This window comes from Rhinatrema bivittatum, chromosome 7 (assembly GCF_901001135.1).
Source record: "Rhinatrema bivittatum chromosome 7, aRhiBiv1.1, whole genome shotgun sequence".
NCBI lineage: Eukaryota > Metazoa > Chordata > Amphibia > Gymnophiona > Rhinatrematidae > Rhinatrema > Rhinatrema bivittatum.
The window spans coordinates 188931401-188945881 of NC_042621.1; the positions used below are offsets into that span (position 1 = coordinate 188931401).

At 42.9% G+C, this 14481-nt stretch overlaps 1 protein-coding gene across 2 annotated transcripts in view; it reads left to right on the plus strand.

Moving 5' to 3' along the window:
• Positions 1-897: 897 nt before the first annotated feature.
• The window catches only part of VPS26A (VPS26, retromer complex component A), a 123637-nt gene continuing 110053 nt past the window's right edge, over positions 898-14481 (plus strand). Inside the window, exon 1 of one of the 2 annotated variants that reach the window (XM_029609658.1) lies at positions 898-1052. In XM_029609658.1, coding sequence (XP_029465518.1) covers positions 1050-1052 — 3 coding nt within the window. In that variant the 5' untranslated portion in view covers positions 898-1049. The remainder of the gene's footprint in view (positions 1053-14481) is intronic. The other variant, XM_029609657.1, reaches the window with a different exon arrangement.

Below are 14481 nucleotides of genomic sequence, written 5' to 3' on the forward strand. Positions count from 1 at the left end.
GGCTTTTTTGACCTTTACTTTTGCAGATAAGAGTCCTATTTTGTTTTGAAGCTCAGGAGAGATTTTGGGTTGTGTTGGGGATTTGTCATGGAGGCGATTGGAAAACTTGGCGTTGCATCTTGGGCTGCTCAACCAGCAAGATCATATGCCAACCTGGCAGAAATCTGACGGCCTGTGTGCCCATCTGATATAACCCTAGACGAGTGAAGAAAAAGGGTGCTCATCTAGTATAGCAGAGAAGTTAGGAAGGCAGACCAGTTCAAAGCCTTGGATCTCAGTTACAAGGGGTGTCCTATAAAGATAAAGAACCCTCAAAGTCAGGCAAGAAAATATTTGTTGGGAACACCACTTCCGGTTTGAAAAATGCTTCTTGGAATATGTGAGTCCTAACCCTAAGGGTCCTTAAGTCGTTTCCCAGCCACCCCCTATTTGTAATGTTAGAATGGACCCTGGACTTTGTAGAGTTTTGTCAGGATTCTGCTTCACAGCGTATTCTCCACCCCTCCCGGATGAGGATCTGGGAGAGCTCTATGTATTTATAGGTAAATGGATTACACATAGATAGAGACGGGTGTACTGGAAATCATGACATTCCCCCCTTGGAAACAAACCCTATCCCTCTGTTGATGGCATCACTTTCCCGCCTACTTCGAAATACACATCACAAGAGACCCCTATTTCGTACCCTTTCAACAACTCAAGCTTTCTATCTAGCGAGCTGCGGCCAAGTGCGCGAGGCGACCTCTACCAGCCGCTCTCACGCTCGAGAGAAAAAAAATCCGCCTTCTGGTTACGCCGGCAAGAGTAACCAATCCCATTGGGGCGCGCGCCCTGCAGTGAAGGCGGACTCCCGCGCGCACGTGACGAACGCGCTCGGCGCAGCGAAATCGCAAGCTGGAGTAGGAACGCAGGCGACGGATTCCATCACGTGGCTAGCGGCGTCTGCCTGAGCCGCAGTTGTAAGGTCACATGACGGGGAGGGGTTGGGCACCCGAGTTTTCTCGTGGAAGGTGGACAGTTATTTACTTCTGAAGGGGAAAAGGCGCAAGATGGTGAGTGGGAGCGGGCTTGGCGGAGTCGGGGTGCTTCTCGGGTGGTCCGTTCCTTTTTTTGCGGCGTGAGCTAAGAGCCCGTTCTCACCTCGGGCGGCCGAAACCGGCCTAGGCCTCCTGGAGAAGGGATGGGCGGGAGGCAAGAGGCCCGTCGCAACGGACGACGTTTGAGTCTCTCGCCCTCTAACCTCAGATCCTCGCGGAATACACGGCGGAGCCAGGCACCTTCATCAACTTCCTTCCCGCACAGTAGTTTGAGGAGCTTTACTCAGTCCCTTGATGTCCCTGTGCTTAGGAGCTGCGGGACACGCCAAGTGTCACAAATGCTTTTGAAGTTGAGGCGGCATGTTTACCAATTAAATGTCCAGCTTTGTGCTTCGTGGATTTATTCTTTCACAGAAAGTTGGCCTGTTTGCTAAAAATTTAAAGTTTTTTTTTTTGTTTTTTTTTTTATCCTTCTATATATTGGAGGGAAGGTGTTTGCTGATCTGGTACTTGCCGACATTCTCTTAAAAAAAAAAATTCCCATTTAGAATACCTAATTTATTCTCAACTAAATGAAGACTGTAAACCCGCTCTTTTGTTTTTTATTTCATTCTGTGGTTTGCCTTTTAATGAATGTACTTTATTTACAGTTTTCTAACACATAATATACGGTCAGTAAGGCATTGCTAGGGGCACAGTTTTGTCATGTTACACTTAGAATGCCTTCCTTAAACCAAAGTTCTGTCCAAAGCAGTTTATAATAAACATAGTACAGTAATGTAATATATCATAATAATCACTATCAAATACAATACATTACTAGTCTAAAATACATCAGAAGAATACAGACACATCTATAAAATAAAAAAATTTAGCAATAGAACAGGGTTTTTTGTTTTTTAGCAATTTCAGTATGAATGTTTTTGTTTTATATTTTTGTGGCATCTTATTATTTTCTGTGTCTTTCTGCTAGCTATTCATTCCCCTCCACGTCTCTAAGACTGGTCAGGCCGATTGCATTATCAGTGTGTGTTAAACGGGTGCTCGTGATTGAGTGCCCATTCTCTTAAGACATGCTCATTTTCCTAACCTGACCCCTGGTGACTCTTTTTTTTTTGCCTGTTCTCCATTTTTTTTTATTCCTCTGACTTAATATCACCACAATTTTAAGTCTGAGGAGCTACAGAAAAGCAAAGCTGTACTTTCTACTTTTCTGTTTACTTTTGGCGCTCTTCAAGAATTAACGCCTGCTCCGGGGCAGGTGTTAATTTTTGAATGTAAAAATGTGCATATCAGGTACTTTTTTTTTTTGCATGGGGATAATAGCTAATAGCCTTATCAACATGAATTTACATATGATGAGCACTATTAGCTACGTGCTGGTTTGGACACCTGTTTTGGTTGCACTAATCCCCTTATTGCATGAGGGGTTTGGCCTTGTGCACTATATTGCATCGGTCTGTGTGCAGTCATTTCCCCCACTGCGATCTTATTTCTGTCTCAAGCCTCTTGATCCGTATGCCACCCTCACTGCACCCGTGGTCAGCAGTTAGAGAGCTCTGTAACATAGCTCATGCTGGCTATGTTACAGAGCTCTCTACTTATTTAAGGGAGCACATGCTGGTAAAAGCTTGAAATTTAGAGTAATTAGAAGCATGGGAAACATATATTGTTCTGCTTGTCTCTTATGGTGGGAGTAGGGATTTGGTAGTTGCCTTATCAGTCTTGCAACAGCAGCCTTCATTCCTGCTAACCAACATGCACCTGAGCAGCTGTATTTGAAATTATGCAAGCAGATTCCAGTACTTTTTCATTATGTTGTTAATTATGCTCGCATAATCTGATCTTTGGGCATTGCTCTGTTACCTCTTTGAGGATCCTAGATAATCTTTGCTTCTAAAATGTTACAGAATCATAAGGATGTAGTACTGTTACAAAGAGAGAAATGCTTACACTGCCCATTTACAGTTCTGCAGTAAATGTTTGGAGACCTTTTGTAAACATTATAAAGTTATTTCTATAGTGCCAATCTTTCAGCAGAATCATTCTGGAGACTCCATGGAGTGACCTGTTCAATCAGCCTTTTGGAGAAGGGAAGGTTTCTGGAAGATTGGAAAACAAATTTGTGCCTGTTCCTAAAAGTGATAATAGGGAGGAAACTGGCAATTACAGGCCAGTTAGTCTGACCTCAGTGGTAGGAAAATTAATGGTAAATGTGCTATAAAGGATAGGATAGTAAAGTATCTTGAATTTAATAGATTGGAGGATGTAAGGTAATTTCTTTTGAGTTGATTACCAGAGCAGTAGATCAGAGATGTGCAGTGAATGTGATATATGTAGGTTCAACAAAGCTTTTGAAATTGTCCTGCATAGGATAATCTTAAACTGAGCAGCCTAGGAATGGGCTCCAAGGTGGTAGATTAAAAAGTAGTTGAATTACATAAAAAAAAGTAATGGTGTATAAAACTCACTCATGAAAGAAAAGTGATTAATGGAGTGCCTCAGCGATCTGTCTTGGGACTGGTTCTTTTCAGTATTTTCAAGAGTGATATTGGAGAGGGGATAGTAGGAAAAGTTTTTATGTCCTTTGCAGATGACACTAAGATCTAAAAGAATGGTCAGAATGAGGGGTGAACTTTGAAAGCTTAAAGAAAAGGTCAAGTCCTTGGTAGCTAAGATGTAATAAGTACAGAATATGACTGGGGTAGAAAATTCCTAGGTGCCTGGTTGCCTAGGAAACCAAATTTTCATGCCTGGCATCTGCCAGGTTGTGTTTAGCACTATATTTACTGTAGTTCATCGTTGAGCTCTGAAGAGTAAATCATGCAGCTTGGAACAGCAGAGAGAGAGGCTGCAGGGCTGAAGCAGTGTTAGAGAGATCAGGAGAAACTGGTCATAGAGCTGAAGAGCACTGCCAAGAGCAGCAAAAGTGAGCCATGAAGGCAAAGAGTGCTGCCAGGAACAGCAGAGGTGGAAAAGGAAGGGAGCTTTAATGGAGTGAGATGGAGACAGAGAATGGAAGACTTGAGAGGGAAGGAAGTGGATGAGGCTAAATAAGGAAATAAAAAGGAAAATCTTTAAGGCTTGTATCAGTTTGGCACTCTGATCAATGGGAGGTGCACTGTGCCGGGACAATATCCTCTGTCCGAAAGCCCTGTGGGGATTGGAAGATGCTGCAGCAGGGGCAGCGGAATGCCTTTTTGGTTGGAGTGAGCCATACAAATTGCCCCCAGCTCTGCTCCCCAGCTGTCATTCCCTTACATTCATGTAAACCAGTGGTTCTCAACCTTTTTTCGGCTGGGATACACCTGACAGATGGTTCTCATATATGTGATTGTCACAGGGTTAAATGTAAGCATATACTTTGCATCCACAAGAACCCCCCTTGACCCCCCACCAATGGTTGCAGAACAGAGCTAGGGCATTACTCATACAACGCACCATACAAAAAAGATATTCTGATGACATCTTAGTAAAAGCAAAACAAACTCTCTTTACTATCAGGCACAATAACCCTCCTTATGAAAAGACAGTAATTTACCACTAATGCATGTCCTATTGTGAAAACACCACAAATAAGACTGATATAAATGCCTACATGCTAGTAAAATGCCTCACCTTGGTCATACACACAGAACTAACCTTCACAAAGTACAGAGCCTACAATTTATAAATATGGAGACAGAAACTGGAATGGAAAACTAAAAAAAAAAGCCATTCTACATGCAGTGCAAACCCGGAGAAATGGAAAGAGAAATATAGCACCTAACATAGTCCTAGGATCTGTAATAACGCGCACAAACTAATCTGCACAAAGTTACACCTGTATTATGGAACACACTCAAACAGTAACAACCCCATCTATGAAAAGGCAACACTACACATATTAAACCAAGCCCTAAACACTAATACACTTCTTATTAGGAAAACAGAATAAGTCAAGCTGCTATAGATCCCCACGCAAAAATAATTGTAAAGCTATAGCAATAACTGTTACAAAATAGCTGATGACCAGAATAACATCCAACAATCATAAAAATTATTAAAAATTGTCCAAATATCAACTATTTCAAATCAGGAGACACATCACACAATACCCAATAATTAAAATGGCAGTCGATCAAGAAAAATAAACTTAAAAAGCCACTTTTATTTTCCCACTCTCACACACACGAGTCACCTCCCTGCCAGTCTCTGTCTCTCACACACACGAGTCACCTCCCTGACCTCTCTGTCTCTCTCACACACACGAGTCACCTCCCTGACCAGTCTTTCTCACACACACACAAACCAGTCACTTCCCTGACCAGTCTCTGTCTCTCTCGCACACACATCAGTCACTTAACTGACCAGTCTCTGTTTCTCCCACGTGCACACACATCAGTCACTTAACTGACCAGTCTCTGTTTCTCCCACGTACACACACCAGTCACTTAACTGACCAGTCTCTGTCTCTCTCGCACACACATCAGTCACTTAACTGACCAGTCTCTGTCTCTTCCACGTACACACACACACACATCAGTCACTTAACTGACCAGTCTCTGTCTCTCTCACGTACACACACACACACCAGTCACTTAATTGACCAGTCTCTGTCTCTCCCACATACACACACCAGTCACTTAACTGACCAGTCTCTGTCTCTCCCACATACACATACACACACCAGTCACTTAACTGACCAGTGTTAGAGAGATCAGGAGAAACTGGTCATAGAGCTGAAGAGCACTGCCAAGAGCAGCAAAAGTGAGCCATGAAGGCAAAGAGTGCTGCCAGGAACAGCAGAGGTGGAAAAGGAAGGGAGCTTTAATGGAGTGAGACACACCAGTCACTTAACTGACCAGTCTCTGTCTCTCCCACATACACACACACACATCAGTCACTTAACTGACCAGTCTCTGTCTCTCTCACGTACACGCACACACACCAGTCACTTAATTGACCAGTCTCTGTCTCTCCCACATACACACACACACCAGTCACTTAACTGACCAGTCTCTGTCTTTCACACACACACCAGTCACTTAACTGACCAGTCTCTGTCTCTCCCACATACACACACACACACACCAGTCACTTAACTGACCAGTCTCTGTCTCTCCCACATACACACACACACACACCAGTCACTTAACTGACCAGTCTCTGTCTCTCCCACATACACACACACACACACCAGTCACTTAACTGACCAGTCTCTGTCTCTCCCACATACACACACACACACACCAGTCACTTAACTGACCAGTCTCTGTCTCTCCCACATACACACACACACCAGTCACTTAACTGACCAGTCTCTGTCTCTCCCACATACACACACACACCAGTCACTTAACTGACCAGTCTCTGTCTCTCCCACATACACACACACACCAGTCACTTAACTGACCAGTCTCTGTCTCTCCCACATACACACACACACACACCAGTCACTTAACTGACCAGTCTCTGTCTCTCCCACATACACACACACACACACCAGTCACTTAACTGACCAGTCTCTGTCTCTCCCACATACACACACACACACCAGTCACTTAACTGACCAGTCTCTGTCTCTCCCACATACACACACACACCAGTCACTTAACTGACCAGTCTCTGTCTCTCCCACATACACACACACACCAGTCACTTAACTGACCAGTCTCTGTCTCTCCCACATACACACACACACACCAGTCACTTAACTGACCAGTCTCTGTCTCTCCCACATACACACACACACCAGTCACTTAACTGACCAGTCTCTGTCTCTCCCACATACACACACACACACACCAGTCACTTAACTGACCAGTCTCTGTCTCTCCCACATACACACACACACACACCAGTCACTTAACTGACCAGTCTCTGTCTCTCCCACATACACACACACACACACCAGTCACTTAACTGACCAGTCTCTGTCTCTCCCACATACACACACACACCAGTCACTTAACTGACCAGTCTCTGTCTCTCCCACATACACACACACACCAGTCACTTAACTGACCAGTCTCTGTCTCTCCCACATACACACACACACACACCAGTCACTTAACTGACCAGTCTCTGTCTCTCCCACATACACACACACACCAGTCACTTAACTGACCAGTCTCTGTCTCTCCCACATACACACCAGTCACTTAACTGACCAGTCTCTGTCTCTGCCACGTGTACACACACACACACACCCCAGTCACTTAACTGACCAGTCTCTGTCTCTCCCACGTGTACACACACACACACACCCCAGTCACTTAACTGACCAGTCTCTGTCTCTCCCATGTACACACACACACACACACACACACCAGTCACTTAACTGACCAGTCTCTGTCTCACACACACACCAGTCAGGGTGTTTGTTTATATGTGAGAATGGGAGCCTGGGTGCATGAGTGAGAACTTGTGTGTGTGTATGGTAGAATGGGTGCCTAGGTGCGAGAGTGAGAGCTTCTGGCTGCTGGGATATCTGTGCACAGTGCAAACTTTATTGCACAAATCTTCCTAAGGTAGCATTATTATCAGTTCAGAACATTATTGCTCAGGAGGATAATAATGGGTAAGCGACTTCTGTGCACAGTGCAAACTAAATTTTCCAGTTATTGAAATAAAGGCAAGGCACCTATATTGCAACATAATTGCAATATAGGTGCATTAGGGACCTAGATGAAGAGTTTTGTTTAATTTTATTTCTTACCTATGTCTGGGATTGCCCCTGCACTTGATGAGAGATGTAATAATTTATAATAATTCAGAAAACAATTGAATTTCATCCAATCCCCATGCTCGCGCGGCCCCTATCTGCATGCTTTTATGGCCGCTGGGAGCTCCAATGGCCCCATCTGTAACCATCGAGGCTGAGTACCACTTTTACTTTAATCACGGCTCTTCCGCGCTCATTGTTGCGTTGGGGGGGGGGGGGGGAAGGAATCCCCGAAGCAACCAGTCGCTTCGTGCTTGCGGCTCACTGCCATGCTGGGGAATCCCTGCTCTATCACAGCTTCCTGCTGCTTTGGAAGGGGAAAAACCTGGCGTGGCCGGCCTCTTCTCTTTGTGGTTCGCATCGCGTTTAAATTTCAGCACGGCTGATCCCATGACGGCTTTACTTAGGTGGGGTCAGACTTCTTTGCCGCCACTGGCCTTGTCATTGCCACCCCACTTCTATGGGATGCCCCTTCTTCCTGCCCCACCGGCCAATCAGAGACTTCTTCTCTTCTTCTTCTCCTAATGGCAGCATGGAAACTATCTACCTCTTGGGATCCTGTCTGGCAAGTCTTAGAAAGAAGAAATATTATTTTGTTATCACTTTTTATTCCACCACGTGAAGTGGTTGTTTCTCCCACAACAGCAGTGTTTTTCCATTATTTTTCAACCATGTTTACTTCACTAAAGCCCGGATTTTAAAAGAGCTATGCATGTAAATTTTGGAGTTTACGCACATGGCCGGGCCTTGCGCACACTGTGCGCATTTTACAAGCGGCCTGGCCACGCGCGTAAACCCCGGTATGTGTAGAAGTGCCGATAGAGGGAAAAGAAGCAGCCCGGGGGCGTGGTCTGAGCGGGGGGCAGGCCGGGACAGTGAGCACCAGCAGCCGGTCAGCGTGCGCAGATTACTTCTGCTCCAGAGGAGAAGTAAGTAGGAAAATAAAAAATTTGGGGGTAGTTAGAGTAGGTTTAGGGGGTGGAGAGGAGAAGAGAGAGGGAGGATAGAGTTAGGGGTAGGAAAGTTACCTCCCAGTCTGCTCCTTAATTGGAGTGGACTGGTAGGGAACTGGGGACCAGCTGATTGTCGACATGCGTATATTTTAAAATCCACCCCCTTCTTGCGCGCATCGCAGGCTGCCCCCACATGTGCATGCAGCCATCGGATTTTATAACAAGCACACTCTGATGCCCAAGCATGTTATAAAAACAGTGTGTCCATGTGGTGCGGGTCTTAAAATCGGCCCCTAAGTGAAGTGGTGTTTCTGCCACAGACTGGTATATGTAGTGCTCTCTAGAGTTGTCCAACAGGAAAAATCAAATATACTATTGCTGCCAGACAAAACTGTCAATGTAGTTTATGGACCAGGACAGGAAACAGAGAGAGTAGGATTAAATGGACAATTTTCTCAGTGGAAGTGAGTGGCCAGTGACTGCCTCAGGGATCTGTATTGGGACCCGTACTTTTCAATATATTTATAAATGATCGGGAAAGAAATACAAGTGAGGTAATCAAATTTGCAGATGATACAAAATTGTTCAGTGTATTTAAATCACTAGCAGATTGTGATAAATTGCAGGAAGACCTTCTGAGACTGGAAAAATGGGCATCCAAATGGCAGATGAAATTTAATGTGGCTAAGTGAAAGGTGATGCATATAAGGAAAAATAACCCGTGCTATAGTTACACAATGTTAGGTTCCATATTAGGAGCTACCGCCCAAGAAAGAGATCTAGGCGTCATAGTGGATAACACATTGAAATCGTCGGTTCAGTGTGCTGCGGCAGTCAAAAAAGCAAATAGAATGTTGGGAATTATTAGAAAGGGAATGGTTAATAGAACGGAAAATGTCATAATGCCTCTATCGTTCCATGGTGAGACCGCACCTTGAATACTGTGTACAATTCTGGTCGCCGCATCTCAAAAAGGATATAGTTGCAATGGAGAAGGCACAGAGAAGGGCGACCAAAATGATAAAGAGAATGGAACAGCTCCCCTATGAGGAAAGACTAAAGAGGTTAGGACTTTTCAGCTTGGAGAAGAGACGGCTGAGGGGAGATATGATAAAGGTGTTTAAAATCATGAGAGGTCTAGAATGGGTAAATGTGAATTGGTTATTTACTCTTTCGGATAATAGACTAGGCGGGGGGCACTCCTTGAAGTTAGCATGTGGCACATTTAAAACTAATCGGAGAAGGTTCTTTTTCACGCAGTGCACAATTAAACTCTGGAATTTGTTGCCAGAGGATATGGTTAGTGCAGTTAGTGTAGCTGTGTTTAAAAAAAGGATTGGATAAGTTCTTGGAGGAGAAGTCCATTACCTGCTGTTAATTAAGTTGACTTAGAAAATAGCCACTGTTATTACCAGCAACAGTAGTGTGGAATAGACTTAGTTTTTGGGTACTTGCCAGGTGGTTATGGCCTGGATTGGCCACTGTTGGAAACAGGATGCTGGGCTTGATGGACCCTTTGTCTGACCCAGCATGGCATGCTTGCTTGCTTGCTTGCTTATTTATTTTAACATTTTTCTATACTGTCGTTCAGTGGGGATCGTCACAACGGTTTACATTAAGGCACATAAAAATGATGCTAAAGAATATTAAGTTACACAGGTGTCATTAAGGATCGGTAACATAGTTTGTAAACAATATTAATTGGTAAGTGTAATGAATCATGTCCATTTCTCATTGTATCAGTTTGGGATACGAGATTAGCTTTATCATTGTACTTTTATCCTTTATTGATGAACTTACAAATGAAACTTAAGCTAAATAACAAAATTATACACATATTGATTTTAGTTTTGTTTGTTATGTTCTTATGGAGAGATTCTTTAAGTTTTAATACGCATTGTATTAGTTAATGAAACAATTTATCTTTTCCTCTTTTGTTTGCTTTTAATTTTTAAATGTTATGCACCAGACACCTGCCATAACAGCAGATTGTTTCAATGTGTGTGTAGAGAGAGAGAGAGAGAAAACCTCCACATTATCCTGAAAAAAAGAAATTGAGTTAGCTAGAACAAGAACGGCAAAAAAATTAAAGGGTCAGAACATTAGGTAAATAAACCCAAATTATAACTACAAAAAGGGGTAGATTTTTAAAGGAGTGCACATGGACGCGCCAGTTTTATAACATACGTGCGCTAGCACGCGCATGTCATAAGAACATAAGAAAATGCCATACTGGGTCAGACTAAGGGTCCATCAAGCCCAGCATCCTGTTTCCAACAGTGGCCAATCCAGGCCATAAGAACCTGGCAAGTACCCAAAAACTAAGTCTATTCCATGTAACCGTTGCTAATGGCAGTGGCTATTCTCTAAGTGAACTTAATAGCAGGTAATGGACTTCTCCTCCAAGAACTTATCCAATCCTTTTTTAAACACAGCTATACTAACTGCACGAACCACATTCTCTGGCAACAAATTCCAGAGTTTAATTGTGCGTTGAGTAAAAAAGAACTTTCTCCGATTAGTTTTAAATGTGCCCCATGCTAACTTCATGGAGTGTCCCCTAGTCTTTCTACTATCCGAAAGAGTAAATAACCAATTCACATCTACCCGTTCTAGACCTCTCATGATTTTAAACACCTCTATCATATCCCCCCTCAGTCGTCTCTTCTCCAAGCTGAAAAGTCCTAACCTCTTTAGTCTTTCCTCATAGGGGAGTTGTTCCATTCCCCTTATCATTTTGGTAGCCCTTCTCTGTACCTTCTCCATCGCAATTATATCTTTTTTGAGATGCGGCGACCAGAATTGTACACAGTATTCAAGGTGCGGTCTCACCATGGAGCGATACAGAGGCATTATGACATTTTTCGTTTTATTCATCATTCCTTTTCTAATAATTCCCAACATTCTGTTTGCTTTTTTGACTGCCGCAGCACACTGAACCGACGATTTCAATGTGTTATCCACTATGACACCTAGATCTCTTTCTTGGGTTGTAGCACATAATATGGAACCCAACATCGTGTAATTATAGCATGGGTTATTTTTCCCTATATGCACTTATCCACATTAAACTTCATCTGCCATTTGGATGCCCAATTTTCCAGTCTCAGAAGGTCTTCCTGCAATTTATCACAATCTGCTTGTGATTTAACTACTCTGAACAATTTTGTGTCATCTGCAAATTTGATTATCTCACTCATCGTATTTCTTTCCAGATCATTTATAAATATATTGAACAGTAAGGGTCCCAATACAGATCCCTGAGGCACTCCACTGTCCACTCCCTTCCACTGAGAAAATTGCCCATTTAATCCTACTCTCTGTTTCCTGTCTTTTAGCCAGTTTGCAATCCACGAAAGGACATCGCCACCTATCCCATGACTTTTTACTTTTCCTAGAAGCCTCTCATGAGGAACTTTGTCAAACGCCTTCTGAAAATCCAAGTATACTATATCTACCGGTTCACCTTTATCCACATGTTTATTAACTCCTTCAAAAAAGTGAAGCAGATTTGTGAGGCAAGACTTGCCCTGGGTAAAGCCATGCTGACTTTGTTCCATTAAACCATGTCTTTCTATATGTTCTGTGATTTTGATGTTTAGAACACTTTCCACTATTTTTCCTGGCACTGAAGTCAGGCTAACCGGTCTGTAGTTTCCTGGATCGCCCCTGGAGCCCTTTTTAAATATTGGGGTTACATTTGCTATTCTCCAGTCTTCAGGTACAATGGATGATTTTAATGATAAGTTACAAATTTTTTCAAAGTTTCCCTTTTGAAAGTTTAGCACGAGAGCCTTGGATTTGCACACTGTTCCTTTTCCAGTCATTAAATCAAATTTGATCATATTATGATCACTATTGCCAAGCGGCCCCACCACCGTTACCTCTCTCACAAAGTCCTGTGCTCCACTGAGAATTAGATCTAAAATTGCTCCCTCTCTCGTCGGTTCCTGAACCAATTGCTCCATAAAGCTATCATTTATTCCATCCAGGAACGTTATCTCTCTAGCGTGACCCGATGATACATTTACCCAGTCTATATTGGGGTAATTGAAGTCTCCCATTGTGGGGGGGATGAATTTTAGTAAATTACATGCAACGCAATCGGGCCTTCCCCAGTTCCCTCCCAGTCCACTCCAATTATCAGATATCTTCGGTATCTGGAAAGATAGCGAATTGAACCTCAAAAAGAGCATCGCAACGAAAACGAAAGAAGGCTTTCACAAACTTCAGATTCTCAAACACCTTAAACCTCTGTTACACATACACAATTTGAGAACTGTCCTACAATCTCTCATTTTCTCTAGTCTTGATTACTGCAACTCACTTTTCATTGGCCTTCCCAAATCTGCACTAAAACCACTCCAATTGCTACAAAATGCTGCGGCCAGAGTACTTACCGGCAAAAAGAAATCTGACCATATCACCCCGGTTCTGAGGAGCCTTCACTGGCTTCCAGTCGCTCAAAGGATCATATACAAGACCCTAACTACTCTACACAATGAAATCTACAAAGCAGACAACACTGCCCTCGATCACATGATTCAACTGCACAAAACACCTCGCACAACTAGGACCGCCAGTAAATTGCAACTTGTCATACCCTCCCTTTCCTCTGCTAAACTATCAAACACCAGGAATAGAGCCTTCTCTATTGCTGGACCGAAAGCATGGAACTCTTTACCAGATTATCTAAGCGCAATCAGGGACACCAAATCTTTCAAAAAAGAACTTAAAACATGGCTATTTAGACAAACTCTCACAGACAGAGTTGGCTAATCTTATCTCTTTTGCTCTGTCTTGCTCTGTCTCAGTACCACTACAAACCTTTCTTAATTTAACTCCCTCCCCCCCCCCTTCTGTCCTTCCTCTCCTACCCTCTCTAATTAAATTTGTGTCCTAAAACTTTTTCCTTCCCTATTTCCCTTGAACCCTTTCCTTCTCTACTCCATCTCTCCTATGAATAATCTCATTAACGCATCTCTGCTGTGGTTTTTTTTCATTTGTTACGTCCTTTTATGCCTAACTCTACTTGCTCTCTCATCATATAGCTGATGTGTTGACTGGAATCTATTATCTCTCTTTTTTCCACTTTTGCTATATGCCAAAATGTAACTTGTTATCTGTTAACCTTTTTTAATATGTGTTACTCGAATATGTTTTATGTATTAAGTTGTTTAAACTGTAAACCGGAGTGAAGGCTGCCTGCTATACTTCGGTATAAAAAAAAAAAATCTAAATAAATAAATAAAATTAAGGAGCGGACTGAGAGGGAACTTTCCTATCACTAACCCTACTCTCTTCCTACCTATTCCCCTCTCCTCTCTGACCCCTAACCTAACCCTAACTATCCCCATGTTTTTTTGTTTTTTTACTTACTGCTCCAGCGGAGCAGAAGCAACTTGACCAGCGCGCACTTCCCTGGAATAGTGGCTAATGGCCTGTCTCTTTACCAGGGCCCGGCACTTGTGCGAATTTCGGAACTTATGCGTGTGGCCAGGTCCTTTTGAAAATGTGTACATAGAGCCCAGCCATGCGCGTAAGTCCCGATTTTTACAACACGGCCCTTTGAAAATTCACCGTTACGTATATAAGGTAATCTACTAGAGCTTATACAAATTCATTCAAACTGTTCATTGTTTTCATAAACTTGAAATAAATCTGAGTGATAAAATGATGAGTTCATATACACTCTTCAGTCAGCAACTGATAGATGGAAATAAAATCTATAATAACACAATGTAAAAACATTTAAAGTTTCAGAGAAAGTAGCCACCTACAGTAA